The sequence below is a fragment of the Lissotriton vulgaris genome, chromosome 5 (genome assembly GCF_964263255.1).
Source record: "Lissotriton vulgaris chromosome 5, aLisVul1.2, whole genome shotgun sequence".
Taxonomy (NCBI): Eukaryota; Metazoa; Chordata; class Amphibia; order Caudata; family Salamandridae; genus Lissotriton; species Lissotriton vulgaris.
Window position 1 is genome coordinate 4,782,148 of NC_141693.1, and position 26,065 is coordinate 4,808,212.

General features: G+C 49.0%; 1 protein-coding gene across 5 annotated transcripts in view; it reads left to right on the forward strand.

The window, feature by feature from the left end:
- Window positions 1-26,065, forward strand: part of RGL2 (ral guanine nucleotide dissociation stimulator like 2) — a 246,205-nt gene that overhangs the window by 192,825 nt on the left and 27,315 nt on the right. For 4 of the 5 annotated variants that reach the window (XR_015295831.1, XM_086920618.1, XM_086920622.1 and 1 more), the window contains exons 6-15: window positions 1,199-1,323; window positions 2,047-2,262; window positions 2,458-2,561; window positions 15,463-15,547; window positions 16,308-16,391; window positions 17,419-17,493; window positions 18,731-18,763; window positions 18,881-19,002; window positions 19,539-19,634; window positions 19,875-20,037. Coding sequence is in view for 4 of the 5 variants with exons in the window: in XM_086920618.1 (XP_086776744.1) it covers window positions 1,199-1,323; window positions 2,047-2,262; window positions 2,458-2,561; window positions 15,463-15,547; window positions 16,308-16,391; window positions 17,419-17,493; window positions 18,731-18,763; window positions 18,881-19,002; window positions 19,539-19,634; window positions 19,875-20,037 (1,103 nt within the window). In the remaining variant the exon portion in view is untranslated. The remainder of the gene's footprint in view (window positions 1-1,198; window positions 1,324-2,046; window positions 2,263-2,457; window positions 2,562-15,462; window positions 15,548-16,307; window positions 16,392-17,418; window positions 17,494-18,730; window positions 18,764-18,880; window positions 19,003-19,538; window positions 19,635-19,874; window positions 20,038-26,065) is intronic. The other variant, XM_086920620.1, reaches the window with a different exon arrangement.

The following is a 26,065-nucleotide window of genomic DNA, read 5'->3' on the forward strand; positions in this document are numbered from 1 at the left end:
GTGGCAGTACTAGCAGCAGGATTCTTGCCTAACCCAGCGTGGCAGTACTAGCAGCAGGATTCATTTCCAAACCAGCCTGGCAGTACTATCAGCAGGATTCATAGCCAACCCAGCGTGGCAGTACTAGCAGCAGGATTCATACCCAAACCAGCCTTGCAGTACTAGCAGCAGGATTCTTACCTAACCCAGCCTGGCAGTACTAGCAGCAGGATTCATACCCAAACCAGCCTTGCAGTACTAGCAGCAGGATTCTTACCTAACCCAGCCTGGCAGTACTAGCAGCAGGATTCATAGCCAACCCAGCGTGGCAGTACTAGCAGCAGGATTCATACCCAAACCAGCCTTGCAGTACTAGCAGCAGGATTCTTACCTAACCCAGCATGGCAGTACTAGCAGCAGGATTCATACCCAAACCAGCCTTGCAGTACTAGCAGCAGGATTCTTACCTAGCCCAGCCTGGCAGTACTAGCAGCAGGATTCATAGCCAACCCAGCCTGGCAGTAATAGCAGCAGGATTCATACCCAAATTAAGCCAAAAGCTAGGAGATAACATCAAAGAAAGAGAATGAGGGCAGCCCACCAACAGGGAAGTCAGGACAATTACAATTCTAAAAGACAAGAGCTTCCAAAGGAAGGCTGTAGTATTCAACAAGTATGTTTCTAAAACGACCACATCCACATGAAAGAGTTTTCAGAGGGAAGGAATGAAACCAGGAATCAAATATACAAATATATACATTTATATGATTTTAATTTAAATGGAAAAGGGAATTAATTCAAATGCAAAAAATTAAAATTTAAAAGTAAATGTAAAAAAGAATAACTTCATTCATGTTTGCATTTACATTTAAATCCCATATAATAAAATATTTGTACATTTGTGGCTCTCAGGTCTTCAGAGGAGGTTCCCTGTTGACTTGAGAGACGGTCTGGTTCATTGTCTCATGTCACGGGGGCATGAGCCAGTGTCTGCAGCAGTGGTGAGGGGTTGGATGTTCCACAGCTTGCAGGTGAGGCCTCTCATGCTATTGGCAGTTTAGTGTTTCCCAAAGTGTGAACTAGTGACCTGGAGCTCAGAACAAGAGGAAGCACTAAATGAAACCGGTCTGAGGGCGAAGCTCAGACCCCACCGGCGGGCTGTCAGACAGGACGTGTGACCGACGCGGACATACCGTTGACCTGTTTTTCTCTTTTCCAGCAGCAACTGAAGACCAACTGAGTCCTACGTCCCCTGAGACGAGCGACACTGCCCCCGGGGAGGTCCTGGATATCCTGATCTTCCTGGCAGACCACGTGGCGGCTCAGCTGACCCTGTTAGATGCAGTAAGTAGCTCCGTCTGGCTGTCCTCGGGGAGAAGGCCATAGGGTGGAGAACCAACCAATCACTCTCCAGCAGGGAGAAGCAGACATTTCTAGATGCAAATTCTGTTTGTGCCTCTTGGAAGCCCCTTCCCTAGACCATGTGCCTACAGGTTTGAGCCGAGCCAGGTTTTCAGCCTGTTATTTTGGTTTACAACAGCTGCACTGGCGTAAACACAGTGTGATCTTAAGCAAATAACTATTTCAGATGCTATTCCAGGAGAATGACAATGGTAAAACCTTTAGCCTGATCTAGTATATCTACGGAAAGGGGGCCTGGCACCTGGATCAGGACATTGAGGCTGGCACCTGCAACGGGGCCATTTAAAAATATTGAAATTGGGGCAGAATTTATGGATCACGGTTATGGACCACTAGTAAGAGGTTTTAGGATACTGGGGCTAGGAAGGGGGTTCTCCTTCACAAAGACCCTCTCTAGCTTGTCTCGTGGGAACTGGAACTAGGAATTTATTGGAATCCGCAGTCTCTCTGTGGTGATGGCAATGCTGTCGAACGCAATAACGCCTTACCTCTTGCTCATGTTTGAGGGCAGAATCAGGGTGGGGAAAGCTTGACCTTCAGCACCACAGAGTCTAGGAGATTTGGATGTCATGAAAGATGGCGGCCTTCTGACGCCACGGTCACATGATCAGCGTCCCTCACTCTCTCGCCTTATGTCTCTTTCAGGATCTTTTTCGAAAGGTTGTACCGTACCACTGCTTAGGCTCCGTCTGGTCTGCGCGTGACAAGAAGGGACGCGAGCCCCGCTGCCCCAGCGTCCGCGCCACCGTGTCCCAGTTCAATAAGCTGGCCAATGTGGTCATCAGCTCCTGCCTCAGCCACACCCATCTGCGGCCCCAGCAGAGGGCGCGGATCCTGGAGAAGTGGATAAAGGTGGCGGAGGTGAGGAGCCTCATGGCCGGCACTGTCCTCTTCATTCCCCTCTCTTCACTGTCACTTGACCCACTACCTCGCGCTCTCTGCTGCTTTCCCTTACTCTACTTTCAATCCCTTTTTTCTTTGCCTCTCTTTGCCCTGCTACATCCCTTCCTATCTTGCTGGATCTCTTTATAACTCCGTCGCTTTTTACCTCTCCAGGAGTGCCGTGCCTTGAAGAATTTTTCATCCCTGTACGCCATCATATCCGCGCTTCAGTCCAATGCAGTGCACCGTCTGAAGAAGACTTGGGAGGAGACATCCAGGTGAAGGGGGGACAGACCGAGATCTGGGGTGGAACGCGGTGAGACCGCAGTCAAGGGTGGTCTAGAGACGTCCAGGTGAAGGGGGGACATACTACTATCTGGGGAGGAACACAGTGAGACCATAGACAAGGGTGGTCTAGAGACGTCCAGGTGAAGGGGGAAAGACCAGGATCTGGGGTTGAGTACAGTGAGACCATGGCCAAGGGTGGTCTAGAGACGTCCAGGTGAAGGGGGAAAGACCAGGATCTGGGGTTGAGCACAGTGAGACCATGGCCAAGGGTGGTCTAGAGACGTCCAGGTGAAGGGGGAAGACCAGGATCTGGGGTGGAGCACAGTGAGACCATGGCCAAGGGTGGTCTAGAGACGTCCAGGTGAAGGGGGAAAGACCAGGATCTGGGGTGGAGCACAGTGAGACCATAGACAAGGGTGGTCTAGAGACGTCCAGGTGAAGGGGGAAAGACCAGGATCTGGGGTGGAGCACAGTGAGACCATGGCCAAGGGTGGTCTAGAGACGTCCAGGTGAAGGGGGAAAGACCAGGATCTGGGGTTGAGCACAGTGAGACCATGGCCAAGGGTGGTCTAGAGACGTCCAGGTGAAGGGGGAAAGACCAGGATCTGGGGTTGAGCACAGTGAGACCATAGACAAGGGTGGTCTAGAGACGTCCAGGTGAAGGGGGAAAGACCAGGATCTGGGGTTGAGCACAGTGAGACCATGGCCAAGGGTGGTCTAGAGACGTCCAGGTGAAGGGGGAAAGACCAGGATCTGGGGTGGAGCACAGTGAGACCATGGCCAAGGGTGGTCTAGAGACGTCCAGGTGAAGGGGGAAAGACCAGGATCTGGGGTGGAGCACAGTGAGACCATGGCCAAGGGTGGTCTAGAGACGTCTAGGTGAAGGGGGGAAAGACCAGGATCTGGGGTGGAGCACAGTGAGACCATGGCCAAGGGTGGTCTAGAGACGTCCAGGTGAAGGGGGAAAGACCAGGATCTGGGGTGGAGCACAGTGAGACCATAGACAAGGGTGGTCTAGAGATGTCCAGGTGCAGGAGGGTCAGACCTTGATATCGGGTGGAGCAGTGAGACCATTTACAAGGGTGATCTAGAGACATCCAGGTGCAAGGAGACAGACCGGGATCTCTGGTGGAACACTGCGAGACTGTGGTCTATGTTAGGGTAGCGATGTCCAGATGAAGGAGGGACAGATTGCAATCTGGGTTGAAACACAGCAAGCTTGTGGGCAAAGGCGAACTGGAGCCATCTAGATAAAGGTAACAGACTGGGATCTGGGGTGGAACACAGTGAAACTGGGGTCAAACATAGCCTAGAAAGGTCCAGGCTGTAGTGGTTTGTAAATAAAAGAAGGCTGGAACTCTTTTGGTTCCCACGGTACACCGTAGGTGTATGATGCAAGTGTTGGTGTGATGAGCTGAAGGCAGGCTTGGAATGTTGAGTTCTGACTTACACGCAGCGAAATAAAGATGTTTAAAACTACTCTCCGTGAGCGGTGTGGATACTGGCGAGTACTAACCCTGAGCGCAGGACTATACTACGCTTGCGTAGTTTGCGAAGATTGCGCAACTACGAGCTTCGCGAATTGCACTTAGCACAGTGCAAAACCGTGTAGCGTAGCGGGCATTTTTTGCTTGCTTGCGGCCCTAAACGTCAAGTTGGTGACCGCGAGCGAGCAAAATAACATCCCGGCAAGGCTTTTTCCTCGTTCGCGATCAGCAACATCAAGTTGCCGATCGCGATCGTGGAAAATAAACCTCCAGGCGAGATTCTCAACGTGGGGAGGTCAGGTTTCTCAGTGCGAGTGGTCGCACATGCTCGCAATGAGAAACTACCAGTCTGCGTTGAGAAAGCTGCCACTCGAGTACAAGATGCGGTTTGCAATGATTACACAGTGCGGACAAGCATCCAGCACTGTGCAATCAGTGCAAACAGCATTTTGCACAGTGCACTACGCAGTTCGCGTAGCTTGCATAGTGCGAAGTGCACTTCGCGTAGCTATGCGTAGCGCTACTATGCAAACTATGCCCAGGGTTAGTGAGTATCTGGGCTGGAAGGAGGCTACACAGGTGGAGTGGGAGGGGGGATTGGGGGAGGACTGGGATCTTGGGTGGAACACCAGGATACTCTGGCCTAAAGCGAGCTGGATAGTATGCAGCAGAGCCTTTACTCTTTCCTGCGCCGTGTTTCATAATCCATCTCTGGTGGATTGTGCGTGTTATATGTGACTGTTCTTCATGTGTGTTTCGTAGCTTCTCCTGTGCTCCAAGTGAACGTTCCTTGAATGTTATCTCACCTATGGTCTCTACGTGTATTACAATATTCTGTGTTTTGTAACTCCCCTCCCCTCCATTGGACTTTATGTATTAAATGTGGCTGTTCTCTCTGTGTTTAATGCTGTAGTGTAGTTCATATATTCCCAATAGGCTTTGCGCATATAAATAACATATACTATAGTTTAGACGTAGGACTGAGGTCGACTAGGTCTCTATTGTATATATTAAACTTAATAGTGAGTGCCAGCTAGCTCAGAGGTCACTAGAAACTTTCTCGAATTCACAAGAAGGGATTAGTTTCTGACAACCGCATAAACATGACAACTTTGTTTCCCAAGAATAAGAAATCAATCTCTAGAGTCGCGGAAACAATTGATAACTATTGTACTCTGTCAATCGTGCATGCTTTGTTTCACCAGATGTGCTGAGTAAATAGAGAGACAGGCGTTTTCAATAAAAAGTATTTATTGAACAGTCTTCTTTCTCAAGCATAAGAAATGTACTGCTACAATCGTAATACTGATTATAAAGTACAGCGTATATAATACGAACAGTATTATAAAGTAGTACTGTAAAAGCATGATATGGTTTCTAAGCCATAAGTTGCCTAAAACGTATAAAATACATACAGTAATAAAATAATGACTAAAAGTACTCAACTGGTGCTTCTAAAATACGCCTACCCCGGTGTACCTAACCTAAGTCTAGTACAAGGGAAGAAGTAAGTGAGGAGTAGCTTAAGTTTAGTATTTCTCTGCCAAGGATCTATCTAAGAATTCTCTAAGGGTCTAATCAGCTCCGTACCTTGGTTTTAGAATGAAGGAGGTCTTGCATCTCTCTCTCAGGACTCGATTTCCCAGCAATCCCCAAGGGTAGCCTGGAAACACTGGAGCTGTTTTTCTCGGCAAGAGAAAAGACAGCGTCTCTCAGTGCGTCAGCTGGAGGGTCGGCTTCCTTCGGCACTTGCTGCTGCAGGGTGTCAGGCAAGTAGTTAGTCGATCTGCTCCAAACCACTGTGTGTTTGTCTGGGCAAATGTAGGCATATTTATACTTTGAAGGTGCCGAGTTTGACGTATGATTGGACTTAATAACGTCACTCAAAGACCCAGTTCTGTAGAAACTCCATGATTTCCTAGATAAATTAGTATTTAGGCGAGGGGAAGTCCCTAGCTGCTGAAGGCGGGTTTTTCTAAGAAATCGTTGTTGATATTCAAAACTTAGTGGAAGTAGCCATACCGTACTTGGGCTGCATAGGCTCAGTCTAAATGTGGTAATGATTTCTATGTCTATATAAGGATCAGGTAATTTATATCTATATAAGGGCATGAATCGAGAAAATTACACTAGGGTCCTAGATTCATTTACAACAATGCCTCTCACTTGTTTCCATGAACATTATTTGTACTTTTTGAATTAGTTCCACCCCCTCCTCAAGGTGTCTGTCTGTTCGAGGCATGTGGGCTGCTGAATTCATATCTGTGCATAGATCGCCGCCTAGTGTTGGGTCCGGATGATTGCACATTGTTGTCCTGGAAGAGTCTTCGAAGTATCACGAGATAGGTGGCTCCTCCCCTGGACTACAGTGCGCATGGGCATCGACTCCATCCCCAGATAGTTTTTTTTCGCCATTGGGTTCGGATGTGTTTCGGTTCCCTCTGTCGGAATCGATAGTTGTTTAACTTACTTTGCTCGAGACCAAAAGGTCTTTAGGACTTGCGTCGGTATTGTCTATCGTTCGGGTTCGTTTGTTCATCGGCTCCGAACCAACACTGCCCTTCCGCGTGCTTTCGGCGCGGACGGGCCTACACGACGCTCCAACCTACTTCCATCATGGAACGAAGTCCATTTAAACGGTGCCCGGTGTGTGCCTCGAAGTATCCACATATCGACGTGCACCCGGTGAGCAATAAGTGCTTGTCGCCGGACCACGACGAGGCCATGTGTATGGCCTGCTCCAAGTTCCGGTCGAAGAAGACACTCAAGCTCCGCCGAGCTGCGCGCCTGCAGGCCCAGCGATCGGCGCCTCCTCCGGCAGACATCTTCGACGCGGAGGATGTCGGCGACGACACTATCCAGGAGATCACAGAATCTAACCTGGCATCGGAGGTCGAGGACGACTACGACGCGGAAGACGAGGATTTCGATGAAATCGTCGAGGAGGTAGGGGACGACGACAGGGCCCTTGCCACCGTAGAGGATAGCTCGGACGAGGAGCTTCCTCAAACTGACTCCGGGGCCAGCCACCATTCTAAGGCCCAGCCCGAGGGTTCGCCTTCGGGCCTTACCCAAAGCCTTGATTCCTGTCCCACGGCTCCGCCTTCCGGCCCGCCACGGACATTGATACGGCACCACTCACGGTACAAAAACCGAAAGTGAAACCATCGGTCTCGGCGCCAGACGTATCGAAACCGAAAGCGCTAGTCGCGCTGGTCGGGTCGGAGACTTCGGAGGCCTCGGCGCCGAAGAAATCCAAGATGGCCGTCGAGCTCAAGGGCCACGCCAAAATGGCCGACCCGAAGACTACGGTATCGAAGCCGAAGGTTAAAAAGACCGACGCGGCTGCATCGGCGCCGAAGATGGTCGACGCACTTAAGAGTCGCCTCGATCCCAAGAAGGCCGACGACCATAAGAAGGCCACTCTCGACCCGAAGAAGCGGCAGGACGACCCCAAGTCTCTCACTGCCTCGCTTCCACTCGACAAGGCCAAGGGGGCAGCTGCGTCGGCTCCGAAGACTGCGTCATTGGCCGCCATCCCAAAACCAGCTGCAGAAGGCTCTCTCGAGCCGGTGCGTCCCTCCGCCTCGTTCACTAAGAAGGTTACGGAGTCCCTTCAACGTATTAGGGAGGGGGCCGCAGCAGTCGAGCCGAAGGACCCTGTGCCGACCAAGCCTCTTCAAAACCGGCAAAGGCGCCAACGCCGATTCTGTTCACGATGCCGCCGAAGACGGCGCCGAAGGCTTTCACAGCAAAACCTGGGGCCGGAGTGCCCGTGAAGATATCTTCGACGCCGAAGGCATCGTTAGTGGTTCCAAGCCCACGGCACCGACCGCTGGCAGACGAGGAGCGTCAAGAAGTGATCATCGACGCCAACACGGGCAAACTCTCTCTCCTTAAGAGAAAGATCACCCCTGAACCTCAATTGGAGCATTACCAAATTCCACTTAAGAAAAATATGGACTCTGCTGGTGCCTCTGCCTCTATGGAGCCTGTGTCACCACAAGCACATGAACTTTCACCCACTCATTCCAATGTGGAGGAGGGTGACGGCAACGGCGAGGATGAGTATTCCTATCCAATCTACTCAGACCCAGAAGATGTGACTGAGCCATGGTCTGCTGGTGGCGACCCTGGGGACCCGCATTCGGGGCAGGAGCCTCAGCTTTTTTCAGCCAAGACTTCCCCAACAGAGGACTCTGCAGCTTTCAATGCCCTCATTGAAAGGGCGGCAGCCAATCACGACGTCGATCTCCATGCTGACCCAGTAGACGTCGACTTCCTCTTTGACACATTTTCAGTCTCTGAAAAAAACGGTAAAAACTTTGCCAATGCTAAAAGGGGTGTTGAAACATGCGGCAGAAGTCTTCAAGGAGCCCACCCGAGCAAGAGTCATCAACCCACGTATCGACAAGAAGTACAAGGCAGCGCCCACTGATCCTACTTATATCAAAGGACAGTTGCCTCTGGATTCCCTGGTTGTCTCCAATGCACGCAAAAGAGCCAACTCACAAACTACGGGTGATGCTCCTCCCCCTGACAAGGAATCAAAAGTGTTTGAGGCTTCGGGGAAAAGGGTGGCTGCACAGGCAGCCAACATATGGCGCATATCCAACACACAGGCGCTACTGGCGCGTTATGACAGGGCACACTATGACACTCTAGAGACCCTTTTACAGCACTTACCCGATCAATATAAGGAAGCAGCAGAAATGTTGATACAGGAGGGGAAGCTTATCACCAATGCTTTGATTAAGTGCGCTCTGGATGTGGCTGACATCGCCTCAAGAGCAATTAACACTAGCGTTCTACTTCGTAGACATGCATGGCTCAGGATATCCGGTTTCAAACCAGACATTCAGACTACCATCTTGAACCAGACGGTCAACCCAGACCACCTGTTTGGCCCAGAGGTTGATACCACCCTCGAGAAGATGAAAAAGTCTATGGGTGCCTTGCAGTCCCAGCAGTTTCGGGGTGGTTCCTTTCGTCGCTCCAATAATAGAGGCACCTCGAGGGGTCAACTGTCACAGTCGACGCAATTCTACAAGAGCAACACCCAACCTTCCTATACCAACAAGGGTCGGGGTGGATACCGTGGCAACAACGTCAAAGGCAGAGGACGTGGAAATAACAGCTCCAGGTCCTCCACCGCCAACAAACAGTGACGCCTTGTCACTGCCCCCCGACCACGCAACACCGGTCGGGGGGAGACTCCAGCAGTTCCTGCCCGTGTGGAAGTCCATCACCACGGACAGGTGGGTCAGATCTCTTATCCAATACGGTTATTGTCATGGAGCTCACATCCACTCCACCCAACATACCCCCAAAGAACCGTCCTATGTCCGGCGAGCACTTGCACTTGTTGCAGCAAGAAGTCAACGTCATGCTGCAAAAAGGGGCAATAGAGCTTGTGCCCCTGCAGGAAAGAGGTACAGGAGTTTACTCCCTGTACTTTCTGATTCCAAAGAAGGACGGATCGCTCAGGCCCATCCTAGACCTCAGACCTCTCAACTTTTACATTCTGTCAGAACATTTCCATATGCTCACGCTGCAGCAGGTTCTCCCACTGCTTCGGCAAGGGGACTTCCTAGCAACTCTGGACCTAACGGATGCGTACTTCCACATTCCACTGCATCCTTCACACAGAAAGTACCTCAGGTTTACCATTCAAAACCAGCACTACCAGTTCAAAGTCTTGCCTTTTGGGGTCACCACAGCACCCAGGGTTTTCACAAAGTGCCTGGCGACGGTGGCGGCGCATCTAAGACGTCAGAATATCCACGTCTACCCCTATCTGGACGACTGGCTCATTCAGGCGAAGTCGGCCCAGCAGTGCGCCGACCACGTGTCCCACACCATTCACCTTCTGCACGATCTGGGGTTCTCACTGAATTACCCAAAATCCCATCTCCAGCCCGCCCACATACGGCAGTATCTGGGTGCGACCATAAACACTCTGGCGGCCACTGCGCAGCCAAATTCAGTGAGAATCAACAGCATTCAATCGCTGATCCAAAAATTCAGACCTCAACACTCACTTCCAGCAAGAGTGTTCATGCAGTTGATAGGCATGATGGCCTCCTGCATCTCCATAGTCCCACACGCGAGACTATATATGCGTCCGTTTCAGGAGTGCTTAGCACGTCAGTGGACTCAGGCTCACGGGCAGTTAAAAGACCTAGTGTTGGTGAGCGGTCGGGCATACAACTCTCTGCATTGGTGGAATCCACGAAACCTTTGCAAGGGCCGACCGTTTCAAGAGTCTGTGCCGCAGATTGTCCTGACGACGGAGGCTTCTCTCCAGGGTTGGGGAGCGCATGTACTCCAATACACGGTGCAGGGACTATGGACACTACAGCAAAGGAAGATGCACATCAATGTACTGGAACTGATGGCAAGCTTCATGGCCTTAAAGGCATTCAAAGTACATCTGTGCAACAAGGTCGTGTTGATCCGGACGGACAACATGACTGCAATGTACTACATTCAGAAACAGGGGGGCACACACTCTCCGCAGCTGTCTCATCTGGCTCAGAGCATGTGGAAGTGGGCCATTCAGAGGAACATTTTCCTCATGGCAGAACATCTCCCAGGCAAGGACAATCAAATGGCGGACCTGCTCAGCAGGCACAGCCACCAAATGCACGAGTGGGAGATACATCCATCAGTACTCCAACCGTACTTCCACAGGTGGGGTCATCCAGAGATCGACCTGTTCGCCACAAGGGAGAACGCAAAATGCCAAAGCTTCGCCGCCAGGTTCCCACACCCGCAATCGCAGGGCAATGCGATATGGACGAACTGGTCAGGCAGATTTGCGTACGCTTTTCCCCCAGCACCTCTGATACCGCTGGTGGCGCGCAAGCTCAGGCAGCACTCAATGACTCTCATCCTAGTTGCTCCAACGTGGGCTCGCCAACCATGGTACACCACGTTTCTGGAACTTTCCGTGGTACCGCATCAAAGGCTTCGTCTCACACCCAGCCTTCTGACGCAGAGCCATGGCGACATTCAGCACCCAGATCCGCAACAGCTCAACCTGGCGATCTGGCTCCTGAAGTCCTAGAGTTTGGCTACCTCAACCTTCCTCCCAATTGCATGGACATCATTCGGGAGGCTAGAAAGCCCACTACTAGAGTATGTTATGCGGCGAAATGGAAACGGTTTGTCATCTATTGCGCAAACCACGACATTGATCCACTAGATGCTTCTATTCAGAACATCATCTGTTACCTGTTCCATCTATACAGGTGTAATCTGGCATATACTTCCATTCGCATTCACCTGTCTGCGATGGCCGCATACCTCCAAAATAGACAGCACCTTTCACTTTTCAAAGTGCCTGCCATCAAAGCTTTTCTGGAAGGCCTCAAAAGAGTCATTCCGCCACGGACTCCACCAGCTCTTGAATGGAACCTCAATGTGGTTCTTACAAGACTGATGGGTCCTCCGTTCGAGCCACTACATTCCTGCGAGATTCAGTTCTTGACATGGAAAGTGGCTTTCCTGGTAGCAATTACATCGCTACGGATGGTTAGTGAACTGCAGGCCCTCACAATCCAAGAACCTTTCTTCCAAGTTCATTCAAACAGGGTAGTGCTCCGCACTAACCCTAAATTTCTACCCAAGGTTGTGTCTCAATTCCACATCAACCAAACCATTGAATTGCCGGTGTTCTTTCAAAATCCAGAGTCACTGGCGGAGCGGATGCTCCACACCCTTGACGTTAAGCGGGCCCTGATGTATTCCATTGATAGGACCAAGGATTTTAGAAAGACTAAGCAGTTTTGTGTTGCCTTTGCGCCACATCACAAAGGTAACCCTATTTCCAAGGCTGGCATTGCTAGGTGGATTGTGAAATGTATTCAAATCTGCTATGCAAAGGCAAAACGCACTCTTACCATTCCACCAAGAGCCCACTCCACCAGGAAGTTGGGGGCCTCTATGGCTTTCCTTGGAAACATTCCCTTAGAGGACATATGTAGAGCAGCCACATGGTCTACCACACACACATTTACTAAGCATTACTGCGTAGACGTGCACTCCAAACAGCAGGCAGCTGTAGGGCAGGCTGTTCTCAAGACACTTTTCCAAACTGCTGCAGCTGGCACGGGCGGCCGCCGCTAATGGAGGGACTGCTATGTATTCTATGCACAGATATGAATTCAGCAGCCCACATGCCTCAAACTGCAAATGCTACTTACCAGTATGCATCTGTTCTTGGCATGTAGGGCTGCTGACATTCATATCGCCCGCCCTCCTCCCTGGCGCCTGTAGCAGCTGCAGTGTTCACATATCATTTCATGGCATGGTCATCATTCACTGAGTTTCACTCCATCTTGGCCACAATGGCTAAAAACAATCTGGGGATGGAGTCGATGCCCATGCGCACTGTAGTCCAGTGGAGGAGCCACCTATCTCTTGATACTTCGAAGACTCTTCCAGGACAACAATGTGCAATCATCCGGACCCAACACTAGGCGGCGATCTATGCACAGATATGAATGTCAGCAGCCCTACATGCCAAGAACAGATTCATACTAGTAAGTAGCATTTGCATTACTACAGATACACTTTCTATGACTATTCAATGTCTTCCTCACTGATCTGTGTGTGGTTTACCGGTGTGCCTCTCCTGCGGGTGAATGTGTATTCCATGTCTGTACGTATTCCATGTACGTCTCGTGGCTGCTGTCTGGTCTCACTGTGTGTGACACATGTATATTGCATTTGTGGTTCATTGCTTTTCTTGTGATCTCTGTGTGTCTTACTTCTTTTGTTATGTGTGTGTACTCCACTTCACCTTTCATGCTTCACTCTTGTGGTATTTCTGTGCAGCTCAGGTGTGCAGTTCTATTTCACAGCTTCCCAGGTGGTTTGTACGTGTTTTCAGAACTAAAAACCATTTGTGTTCCGTGGCTTGCCCTGTGCTCTGGATGTGTTTTACAGTATACATAATCCACGTATTTCACAGCTTTCCTTGCTGCCCATGTGTGTATTGCAGAAATAAATCCTTTAAGTGGTCCATGGCTCCCCCTGAGGTGTGTATGTGTATTGCAGTATACATACATCATGTGTTTCCCAGCTCCCCCTGTAGTCTGAGGGCCTGAGTTACAAAGGGAACGTTAGACCAACAGTCTAAGTTATAACAAAAGTTTTACTTTACTACTTTTGGTCTAACTTTACCTTTGTAAATACCGTAAAGTAATAAAGTCAGACTTTTGATCAAAGTTAGACTTTTGGTTGGACTTTACCTTTGTGAATACCGGAGAAGCGGTAAAGTTAGGGCCAAATTCACAAAGGTAAAGTTATACCAAAAGTTTAACTTTACTAGTAGTAACTTACCTTTGTGAAGAACCGAAAAGTAGTAAAGTAAAATTTTTGGTCCAAGGTAGACGTGGTGTCAGAGAGGCAGGTGCCTGGCGCTGGTTTTGCAGCTTTGACTTTGATTTTGACGCGATGGGTCATGTTGTGTGGAGCACCAGTCGTCACTTCTCTGATGTGAAAGCAGAGAGGCGAGATGAGGGCAGCGTAACCTGTAGGATCCTCTTGAGCGGGGCCTCGGCCGCCAAGAGGCTGTTTATGTTTAATGACCATGACGCTCCGCAGGTCATGGCCATCAGTTGACTTTGGGCTGAACTCACCTTCGACACTGAAGTCGACTTGAGCATCGACTTACCACAGGAGAGTTTGGAAGTTTTTATGTTGGATAACTGAGAAGACACTGCAGAGGGGCCTCATGGGTAGGGGTATCCAGGACAAGTGCCTTCCAGTTGGGAGTATCCACCTGTTGAGGGAATTTGACAAGGTCCACATCTTTATTTACACTTTGAGCATTCAAATGGTGGGTTCATCAGCACAGACATCAACCCCCCCTAGGACTAGTGGTCAGACGGTTAACATAGCGTAATCCATCTGATGGGAGGAGCCAGGAATCTGCGGGAGGTAGGAGACAACTACACACATAAAGGAAGATGCTGGAGCTGGCTGTTTCACGTGTCTGACGCTTAATTTGTCAAAGAATCAAAAAAGGGCCTTGACTCATTACTCAGAAAGGCTGAGTCCAACTAATATTATTAACCAACACAAGAGCCAATACTGGAGTTTCAATAATTCAACGAACTGGTTAAAGTGAAGGTTGCTTTGATTGAAGCAAAAGACAACCGTATACGGTTGTCTTTTGCTTCAATCAAAGCAACCTTCACTTTAACCAGTTCGTTGAATTATTGAAACTCCAGTATTGGCTCTTGTGTTGGTTAATAATGACGCTTAATTTGTAGCATTACAGAGAGCAGAGGATAAATTCCATGGAGCTATTTCTCAAACGTTACTGGTTTCTTCACATTCACAAGAACGCATTAACAGTTCTATTTGCCTTACTTTAAGCTGCAGCAGGTAGACACGAAGCTCCGCTTGACTCCCACTGCCACTCGAGACTAGTTGCTCAACTTTTCAATGCTGTCAACAAATCACCAGCCAGTTCAATTCACTCAGCACTTCAGAGATTTGTGGTAATTTGACAGCTAAGTTACTTGACAGATTAATTTCTCTCCAGCTTAAATCTATCCGCAGTAAGGTGATAATTGATCTTTGCTTATTCTTTCATAATGCTGCCAGGCATGAGAAAAAGACTTACAGTTCTTTACTAGCTTTAGTTCTTTTGAGGATGTTACTGGCAGCAGAAAGATGGACTGTTGTGGGTTCTTGGATCTTTCCGCGAGGTGTAGCTCACGCTGTGTTAGATGGTTTCTTCTCTGGTCTGGTCAGCACAAAACGTCGCCAAAATGTTGTAAATAAGAGAAGATAGATGACAGGATACTTCTAGTTGATTACATGTAGATTTATTGTAGGACACAGCTGAGTACACAACCTCGCCAGCTGACCAGACCGTCAACTGACACAGGTAGGACACTCTGGTACAGATTAGAACACTTACAGGTATTCAAGAAGGCTGAGAAGGTGAAAACACTAAGGAAGGGCTAAAGACTACTGTCAGCCATATTACAAGAAGAATCAATAGTATCTTTGATGGCTTGAGTAGTGTTGTGGTGAGTTAGCAATGACGGAACCCTTTTGGCTCCTGATGGACTCCGTAGAACTGTGACGTAAGCGTTTGAGCGTAGCGCGTGAATGCAGGTTTAGAACGTTGAGTTTGCGGTTACACACAGAAGAATTGACGTGCTATACTAAGCTCCGTGTGTGGCGTACTCCTTAGTGGGTACCCTGGCTGACGGAGGATGCTACAACTTGGTCTTTGAGAATTCGTTTTAGTGCGGGACGGAAGAGGAGGCCGGAGGATGGAGGGTGATGGCTTCAATGATGCTTGATGGCTGCTGATCTGGTGTTTTTGGACAGTGGGTATTTTTACACATTTTAATTGTCCTTCTCTTTCCTTCTACAGGGAGGCTCTGAAGAGTTACCAGGAACTGTCTGAAGTCTTCTCAGAAAAGGACAATTATCATCAGAGCCGGGAGCTGCTCTTCAAGGTACAAGCCCCAAAGCTCTTCCTCTCTGAGCCCTTCAGGCCGCCCCTGTATGTATGTAGTTGTATGTATGTATGTAGTTGAGCTTATATAGCGCACAGCTACCCGCAGTGGGTGTCCCGGCGCTTGCTTAGGGAACCCGTCCTGATATTCCCCTGTGTGATAGCCCCAGCAGGTATCCACAAGGTGAAAGCCAGGCATCCCGCCGCGAGGGGCCGTAGTGGAGATTAAGCAAGCTATTGCCCAGAGTCCCTGTCCCATGAAGTAACATTTCTGCACTTGTCTTCACAACATTGCTCGGGCAGCGTTACTGGTCTGAACAAAGCCCATGATGCGAGGAAAAAAGTGGACTAGATGAACCTCTCACACACAGAGAGGCCAACTGACCTGTGAAACCTGGTTAAAAAAAGATAAACAAAATATTTGCCCTTAATTTATACCTCTTTGAAATATAAATGTACCACAATAAATAGGCCCCGGTGCATCTGCACACGGGTGGGTAGACCCCTGCTCTTTGAGCCATGGTTCAGTCTAAGCTTGGGATAGTGCAGCGATGACGTCCATTTCCTGGAGTGATGTCAGGCTGGCCTCAGGTCAGTACAGTCATGTCAGTGTGATATCAACTTCCTGCAGAGTTGTCACAGTCTCATGCTAGGCTTTAAAAAGGATATTACGCCCTCTGTCCTCTCACCCTGTACTAACGTCCGCACTGGGCGCGACAGAAGCTAACATTATCAAGTGATGTTTTAATTCCATTTTCTAGTCTCAAGAGGAGACATCAAAGCCGGCCCACCTGGAGCTGAACACAAGAAAACAAGCGAGGCGCCCCAGGGAGCACAAAACAGTGGTAAGAGTGACAAAAAGGGAGGAGGGAGCTATGCAAGTGAAGAGGGAATGAGAAATAAGTTGAAGAAGGGAAATGAGGCTAAGCAGAATGAAGGTGAACCCAAAGAGGTGGCAAGAGCAAGCTCGACAGAGGAGGAGAAGATGTTAGTGTGAGAGAGGGGGAGGTAGAGGAGAGAAAAGAAGGGTGGGGCTGTTGGAGGGTTTGTGGTAAGGGGGGTGAAGCAGGGAGGGGGGCGTGGTTTGAGGAGGTACAGCTACTCCCTGGTGAGAAGGGAGGAGAAGCAGGGAGAGGGTGGCATGGTTTGAGGAGATACAGCTATTCCCTGGTGGGGAGGGAGGAGAAGCAGGGAGAGGGTGGCATGGTTTGAGGAGGTACAGCTATCCCTGGCAGGGAGGTGGGAGAAGCAGGGAGAGGGTGGCGTGGTGTGAGGAGGTACAGCTATTCCCTGGAGGGGAGGGAGGAGAAGCAGGGAGAGGGTGGCATGGTTTGAGGAGGTACAGATATTCCATGTTGGGGAGGGAGGAGAAGCAGGGAGAGGGTGGTGTGGTTTGAGGAGGTACAGCTATTCCCTGGTGGGGAGGGAGGAGAAGCAGGGAGAGGGTGGCATGGTTTGAGGAGGTACAGCTATTCCCTGGTGGGGAGGGAGGAGAAGCAGGGAGAGGGTGGCATGGTTTGAGGAGGTACAGCTACTCCCTGGTGGGGAGGGAGGAGAAGCAGGGAGAGGGTGGTGTGGTTTGAAGAGGTACAGCTATCCCTGGCAGGGAGGTGGGAGAAGCAGGGAGAGGGTGGCATGGTTTGAGGAGGTACAGCTATCCCTGGCAGGGAGGTGGGAGAAGCAGGGAGAGGGTGGCATGGTTTGAGGAGGTAAAGCTATCCCCTGGTGTGGAGGTGGGAGAAGCAGGGAGAGGGTGGCATGGTTTGAGGAGGTACAGTTACAGTGATTGCAGTCAGGCAGCAGGGGGCTCTGCCGTGGATCTGCTGACTACCTCCATCCGACCTCTAACCCTTCCTCTTCTGCCCCCACCAGGGTGTAGTCCCCTACCTGGGGACATTCCTGAAGGATCTCGTCATGTTGGACACTGCGGCCAAGGACCAGCTCGAGGTGAGTCTGGGGAAGTGTCAAAGACCCTGCAACAGGACGCGGGGAGGGCTGGGATAGAGTCACTCAAATGTCAGATGAAAAGCCATGCAGTCACCTTCAGGTCGGATCTGTGGCAGATGTCAACAGCTGTCCTAGGGGAGCTGTCACACAAGTTAACACAGCACTTCCACACAGAGCCACAAAGCCTGTCAGAGAGTTATCACTCAGATGAGGGTGCCTGAGGAGTGTCAAACATGTGAACAGGGGAGGTGAGAGCTGGTCAGAGTCTGACAAGCACATTGGACAGCTGCACAACAGACAGGAAACACCAACTGCTGTCAAACAACTTGGTAAATGTAAATCTATCTGACAGTGTTTTGTTCAAAGAGCTGGCGTGCACCTAAAAGACAGGAGGTACGCCTGCCAAACTGCAGCTATCACAGGCTCTGGCTTCCATGTGCTGTGGTGGCTGAGAAGACTCTCTCCTTTACTACCTCTCGCCTCAAGGAAGACTCCTGCCCAGTCGCTGGTCGTCATCCGCCTGGATTAAGGCAGGTCCCTTTTGGCCTCCATGAATGGGAGACTGCTCTCTAAACTTCAGGTAGTTCTGAGCACCGAGGCACGTCTTGTTTGTAACCTCCCCCTGGCACTGCCACTGCTCCTCTTCCTCAGTCTCTACACTGGCTCCCGATGAGAAATAGAATTATTTTCCAGATCTGCTGTTTAACCCACACGCCCTCCGTGGACAAGGGCCCACATATGTAACGTTTGCTTTACACCCCTCCCAGACTTCTAAGATCTCATGAAAAGGCCTGGCTTAAAGTCCGTGTTGAGGAAGGCCAGCGCCGGCTGCAGACCGTTCTCCATCCTGCCCCTCGTCTTTGGAATAAACTGACATTGCAACTACGCACCCTTGAAATCCACTCGCATTTCAGAAAAGCGCCTAAGAGCTACCTATTTTAAGAGTGCCTTTTTCTTTTGCCTGCTACCCGTCGCCTTGATCCTGTGCCGGGATACCCCTTTGGGGGGGATCCGAGTGCGCAATAAATTAAAATACCATAACATAACAGAACATAACATAGGTGAAGCGCATGCAGGGAGTGCTCCCAAGATGGCGGCCTGGCTGTGTGCACATATACACTGACTTCCCCTGTCATCCACACTGAGTCACACATGCATTCAGCAGATCTGCGAGGAGGAGGCGAGAGGTTCTGATAGTCGCTATAACTGAAGCACCTCTTTACTGTTCCTCTTTCAGAATGGCTACCTCAACTTCGACAAGCGGCGGAAGGTAGGTCCTGCCTGCTCTGAGGAGCTCTCCCACTTCTTTTCATGTCTCTGTTTGCTTCACCCTTGCTTTGGACTTGCAGTGTTTCTGACAGGCCTCATGGCTTCTTTGTCTACCCAGGAGTTTGAGATCTTGGCCCAGATTCGTCTGCTTCAGTCCATCTGTAAAAACTACGACTTGGAGCCAGACCCGGCCTTCGTGCGATGGTTCCACAGCATCAAGGCGCTGAGTGAGGCAGACAGGTGAGCACCTGGTCTCTAGCGCTTAGATTGCAATGAATGAGTGAATAGTTGCCGATAAGCACCGGGTACAGTGTTTTACCTAGGAGGCTGCTGCACAATCCGGAGAATGCCGGAGTGGCCAAGTATTAAGGCTGCCTAGTCTTAATTCCACCTCATGCTTCTTTCCCGCACTCCCCTACACGCTTCCCATCAAATGTATCATTCTCTTGCAGGTTCATTTTTATCTATGCTTTCTCTTGTTGTCATTATTTTCATACAATTCTTCTACTCTCTCTATTTTTCACTTCTCTTTTTTACGCTGAGTCAAAGTCGATGATAAAAAATAAGTCTTGGTCCACAAAATGCTGGCGCCATCACCTGCAACCACCAGCACAAATTAAACTCTGCTGCTCTGCTGGTCTCCCTGCAGTTGGGGGCAGAGTCTATTTGTACTCCCGGCTTGGCCTAGCAGGTCTGTCCGATTGCAGATCTTGGCAGGGATTTTGCTGTGAAGCAGGCTCTGTACCAACTGTCCGCATGTTGTTTTTGCTTTTCAGCTATCATCTCTCGTGCGAGATCGAACCTCCCCTGGACCTGGCCCCGGCCCCTCCTCGACCCATCAAACCCACCCTGGTGATCACGCACTGTATGGAGTAAGTGAACGAATGCTGTCAAAAATGTGTAGATTTGCGCCAAAGAACACGTTGTGTCCTAGGAGGGTGATCTGCGGGTCCGCTCTGTGGTTGAATATCATATGGTGCTGTTGGAGTCAGGCTGGTGTTTGCTATTCCTGCTTCAGTGGTTTAGTATCTGGTCTTAGTTGCTTGTCACCTTGTGCTCCTCTTCTCCATCTCCCTTGTCCACTTCTGACCACCCATCTCTCTTCCTCTCAGTCTTCTTACCTCAGTTGCGGTTCCCTTTGGACCTGGTACCTGCACCTGGGATCGGCCGAGCTCCCCCAAGCGACCCTCTGACTGCTCTTTTGAGTTTTTGGGGGGGAACACACACGAGAATCAACTGAGTCCAGATACATCACTTCTGACCCGCATGACAAAGGTAAGAAGTGTGTGCCGGCCGCTAGAAAACAAACCTTACCTGATGTCAACCACCAGAGGATATAAACGAGGAAAGCCTGTGATATCAATAACATCGAACTCTGGTGGTGGACCAGAGACCGTACCCACCAGTGCTCCTAACCTCTCCATGAGTTAACACGCTTGGAATCTTTTCCTGATAGAATACCTCTCTGAAGAATCCGGTAACCTCAAGAGTTGTCGATGCCGGGACTGACCTTGCCACAGTCCCCTTGGCATAGTCACCCACCCTGCTTTGGGTCTCAAAGTGAGAAACAACTCCACTATGTCAAGCACTCGTTTCTCTCAAGGTCTGTTCAGTTCAGTTATATTGCACATTGAGTACAACCATGACTTTGTCACTTGTCCACATGGCACACACTTGTCGCTTCTGTGTAGAAAACAATCATCAGTTAGTAACACTCCTGCCCGAGTGCTGCTTACGAACCATCTTGATCAATAGCATAACACTGCGCCTCTCTGTACCCTGTCTGTACCTATCTTCATCAGTAGCATCACTCAAAACCACTCTCTAGCATGCTGTACCTTTCCTGATCAATAGTATCTGTCTGCATGGCTCTCTAACCATGCCTTTACTTTTCCTGATCATAGTATCTGTTTGCACTGCTCTGTACCCTGTCTGATCAACAGCATCACTCTGCACCGCTCTGTAGCCTGATGGAACCTGTACTTATCAGTAGCATCACTCAGCAACGCTCACTACCATGCCTGTACCCATCCTGATCAACAGCATCACTATGTACCGCTCTGTAGCCTGTCTGTACCCGTCCTGATCAATAGCATCTCTCTGCACCGCTCTGTAGCCTGATTGTACCCATCCTGATCAATAGCACCACTCTGTAGAGTCTGTACCCATCCCGATTAATAGCATCACTTTACATCACTCTGTAGCCTGATGTTACCTGTCCTTATCAGTAGCCTCACTCTGCACCGCTCACTACCATGCCTGTCCCCGTCCTGATCAATAGCATCGCTCTGCACCGCTCCGTACCCTTCCTGTACCAGTCATGAGCAATAGCATCACTCTACACCGCTCTGTAGCCTGACAGTACCCGTCCTAATCAATAGCATCACTCTGTATCATTCTGTAATCTGACAGTACCCGTCCCAATCAGCAGCATCACTCTGCACCACCCTGTAGCCTGACTGTACCTATCCTGATCAATAGCATCACTCTGTACTGGTCTGTACCTTCCTGCACCCATCCTGATCAATAGCATCTCTCTGCACCACTCTGCAGCGCCTGTATTGATCAGTAGTGTTGTTGCCTGTACCTGTCCTGATCGGTAGCATCACTCTGCACCACTAGCAGAGTCCTGTGCTCAGTCATGCTGTTAGTCTCTTGGCAAAGGGACAATGTAGGCCGACAATCAGCACCTTTAATGATCTCACTCATAAGTCTCACTATCCTCAGTATGTATTTGAACCTTTTCAGGTAAATGAAAATGGAAAGCTCTCTTGACAACCTTTGTAAAGAGAAAAACTTCAGGGCTTGTCAAAGGTTTAAATTCTCTCTTAGTCACCTGTGAGCGAAAATTATTTCTTTCGTGACAACTTATGTTGCACATATCCTCCTAGCCTACTTTTAAGAATAACAAAATAGTTCTGCACACTATACCTTACAGTGCAGTTTTTTACACAATACCATTGACAATAGGAAAGCAAAATAAATAGGTTTGCCGTCAAAAGTTCTACAAACATTTTTCCCCTATACATAGAAAAACTTAGCAAAATGTACCTTTTAAGGGAAACAAATTCTGAATACATTTACCAGTGTGGCTGGGTTAAATGTTAATGAAAATGCAGTGAAAATGATCTTGTAATACAGAAAAATCTAGTCTTTGGCAAAAGTAAACCAAAAACATAAAAAAAGATTAAAATAGTGAACTTCACAAATTTTTGCTGGTGAAAAACAACTTTGTAAACCCCTAATAAAGTAGAAAAAATACCAGACTAGTTACCATATTGCAGTTTTACTAAACAAAATACTGTTATGGAAGTTGAATATTTAGATATAACCTCACATATCTTCTTTATAGAACGCTCTAGGAGAACGGTTGAAAAGCCTATCAAAGGGTATCCTTCAGAAATGTAGGTTCCCAACAGTGTCCTAAATTATTGATGTGACCTTGAATTTGGGAACAAATTAATTAGCATTCCCCATAGCGACTAATGGCTCTCAGATGTTTACCACAGGATATCATCTATTTATACAATATAATTTATGTCTCTCAGATCAATGCAAATGCAAAGGCCTCCTTCTAATTTTCTGCCTAACACAACAGGGCAAAGCATTCCGAGAAGTCAATTCCTTCTATAATTCTTACTCCGGCAAGGTGTGTTAATGCTTCCGTTAGTCGATCACTCATTGGTTGTGGGACCAGACCACACCTAATGCACCTCCAACACTGCCTGGTTCTTCTGCACAAAGAGATACCCATTTTACATCTACTATCCTTATTTAGCAAATACCACTCTATTAGCATTACTGCCTCTGGTGTAACTTTATGCTATTCTTTTTTTAGTGTCTCCTGTATAATAGACCATGACCCTTATTTGCTATGTAACCCTTCTCAACCATGCAACAATCCTTCAAACAAATTCTCAATTGGGATATATCGATATGTTCAATATGGATATTCCTGTATTTTCTTTGCTCTGCTAGAACTGTGCCCCAATCTTACAACTTACTTGGCAAACCTCTCCTTCTCCAACATCATTTAGTAGAGACTACGTCAACCAATGAACTTTATTATATAAACATCCATCATAACCTGACAATGTCGTATATCAAAGGCCTAACTTCCACTTACAGCACAAGCTTGAAGATGTCCTGATGTACCCTTCTATCCTTCAATGTATGATTCTATTTCATACCACCATCCAAGCACCCATTGGTAAAAAATGGTTCTCTGACCCCACTTATGTTAAAACGTCCCATTCACACTTGCATCACACACCGGTGCACCCATAGATCTCCTTGATAGAGAATGCATTGCACTTGCTCTCTCAGCAAAGTGTATACTGCTGGTAAAGTGAGGGGGTACTTACGGCTGCACGCCATAATTTTCTCTTGGAACCTTAGATTGTTGGTGCACTGCAGCATCTGAATAAAGGCTTGATAACTTCCCCAAAAGTCAAACGTCATAGTTAATTCTTTCTAGGTCATGACATTATAAGTGTCCTTTACGTTGTTGCTGTTCAACCAGGTAAAAAATATTTTTGATTCAATGTTTGTGTCCATGCCAAAAATGTCTTAAAGCATCCTTAGGGACATCACAAACCTAGTTCTAGCACCAGCTGCACCTCACCCTTTTTCCACCTTAAGCAGGTTGGACCCTCCTCGTCTCCACATTGAGTGTGTTTAAATCTTGCAGAAAGGCGATCTCAAGCTGCCTCCACCAATATGTGCAAAACAGCCAGGGCGAAATCTTGAAAAATTTGATTTCCTCCACCAGAAAATGTAAGAAAAATCCTCCTTTCACTTGTCATCCCAGCAACAAATGGTTCCCTGGGGAATAGGAAAGGAGACACATTGAGAAGCTACAACCACCAGTGCACATCTTACACACCAATTCAAGGCCAGCAGGAACAGGTACACAGACTGAGTGGGTGCAAACCTCTAGCTAAGCACCAGCAAAAATACACCATGACACGTAAGCAGATGGGGCAACTTACAGGAACCCAGGACAACACATACATTTCACACTAAGAGAGGGAGAATGAATAGTTTCTTACCTGTCGGTGTAGTTTTGCAGCTTGAAGATCTTTCTGGATTCACTATGCTGTGCATATTCCGCGGTCTTGTGGTTGGGTCCGGATTCGTAGTCTTTTCTTTGTTTTTTTTGTTTTTTTTTTTGTAGCCCTTGTGGGCGTCGGCGTCACACCTCCTCGGGCGCATTTCCGGTGACGTCGGCATGCTTCCTGCGGAAGCTCCCACTCTTGGGCGCCATCTTCGGATTCTTTTTTCCGTGTTTCCTTCTTTTCCGAAGCAATGGCAATGTTCTATTCAAAGTGATCATTTCTTTACCACTCGTCCTTATATTCTGTTACTTCTTCTCCTCCTATCACCCTTTTTTTTTTTTTTTTTTTGACCACCTCTTCTCTCTCCAGCCTCATCTTTCTGGCGGAGGTGGGTGGGTTCGCTAGTGACTCCAGAAAGATCTTCAAGCTGCAAAACTACACCGACAGGTAAGAAACTATTCGTTTTGCAGCATGAATCTTTCTGGATTCACTATGCTGTGCATAGATTTCGTAGTGGTTTCTCACTTCCGTGGTGGCTGGGTGGAAGATGAGCTCTGGTTTTTTGAATATATGCTGGAGCACCCTTTGTCCAACTTGTGCTTCCTGGTTCATCTGAACATCCACGCAATAGTGCTTCGTGAATGTGTGCACCGAAGCCCATGTTGCCGCCAGGCATATGTCTTGTATGGGTGTATTGGCCAGGAAGGCTATTGTAGCCCCCTTCTTCCTAGTGGAGTGGGCGCGTGCCCCCTCTGCCAGTTCTTCTCCTGCCCCTTTGTGGCAGAGTTGGATTGTTTGCGCGATCCATCGTGCAATAGTGTTCTTAGTGACTGCTTTGCCCATGTAACTGTTGGCGAACGACACAAAGAACTGTTTCGTTTTCCTGTGTCCTTTTGTCCTTTCGATGTAATGCATGACCGCCCTTCTGGCGTCCAGGGTATGCAGAGCTCGCTCTGCGCTAGTGGTTGGTTTTTGGAAAAAACTCGGTATCTGTATGGACCGGTTCATGTGGAACCTGGACACCACTTTCGGCATGAAGTGTGGGTTGGTCCTCATCACCACCCTGTCATTGTGTATTTGTAAGTAGGGCTCCTGTAGCGTTAACGCTTGCAGTTCGCTCACTCTGCGTAAGGACGTAATTGCAACCAGGAAAGCAGTTTTCATAGTTAGCATCTTCAAGGAGGCCTTGTGAAGCGGCTCGAAGGGCTCCTTCATGAGTTCCGTCAGGACCACGTTTAAGTTCCATGCCGGTGGTGGCACCCGCTTGGGTGGTGCAATCCTTTTTGCTCCTTCGAGGAACCTCTTTACAACTTGTGATGTGAAGAAGCTTCTGCCCATCTCACCCCTTGTGTATGCCACTATAGCCGCTAGGTGAACTCTCAAGGAGGACGAGCTGAGCTTTTTGTCCAGTAAGTGTGTCAGGTACTTCAGTACCGTGGAGTCCTTCTTCATTTTATTGTGGAGTCTCTCCCTCCTGCACCACATCGTGAACCTTTTCCACTTTGCGACATAGCACTTCCTTGTGCTGGGCCTTCGTGCCTCCCGAAGGACCCTGAGGGTGCTCTCTGGCAGTTTTAAATGTGTGAATTCGATGTCCTCAGGAGCCATGCTACTAGGCTTATGCTCTCTGGTTCTGGGTGCAGCACCTCTCCGTTCTGCATGGAGAGCAGGTCCTTTCTCCTGCTGAATCTGTGGGGCGCACACTGCGCCATCTCCATGATCTGCGAGTACCAAGTCTGCCTCGCCCACTGCGGCGCGACCAGTATCAGGGTCATGGTGCTCGCCCTGCACTTGCTCAGCACTCTGTGTATCAGCGGTATCGGGGGAAAAGCGTATGCAAATTTCCCGGACCAATCTATCCATAGGGCATTCCCAAGGGACCCTTCTTCGTGTTGTCTGGATGCAAAGTTTCGGCATTTCGCATTCTGGCGTGTTGCAAACAGGTCCACTGATGGTGTCCCCACCTGTTGAACAGCCTCCTCGTCTCCTGAGCATTGAGCTCCCACTCGTGGGATGCCGAGGTCTGTCTGCTCAGCCAGTCTGCCTGAATGTTCTCCTTCCCTGGTAGGTGTATGGCTAGCAGGTCTATCTGGAGAGGGATGGCCCACCTCCATATCTCCTGCGCCAGCGTCGAAAGCGTTGTCGACTGTGTTCCACCCTGTTTGTTGATGTAGAACATCGCCGTGGTGTTTTCTGTCTGTAGCAACACCCTCTGCCTGTACAGTCTTGTCTGGAAGGCTTTCAGT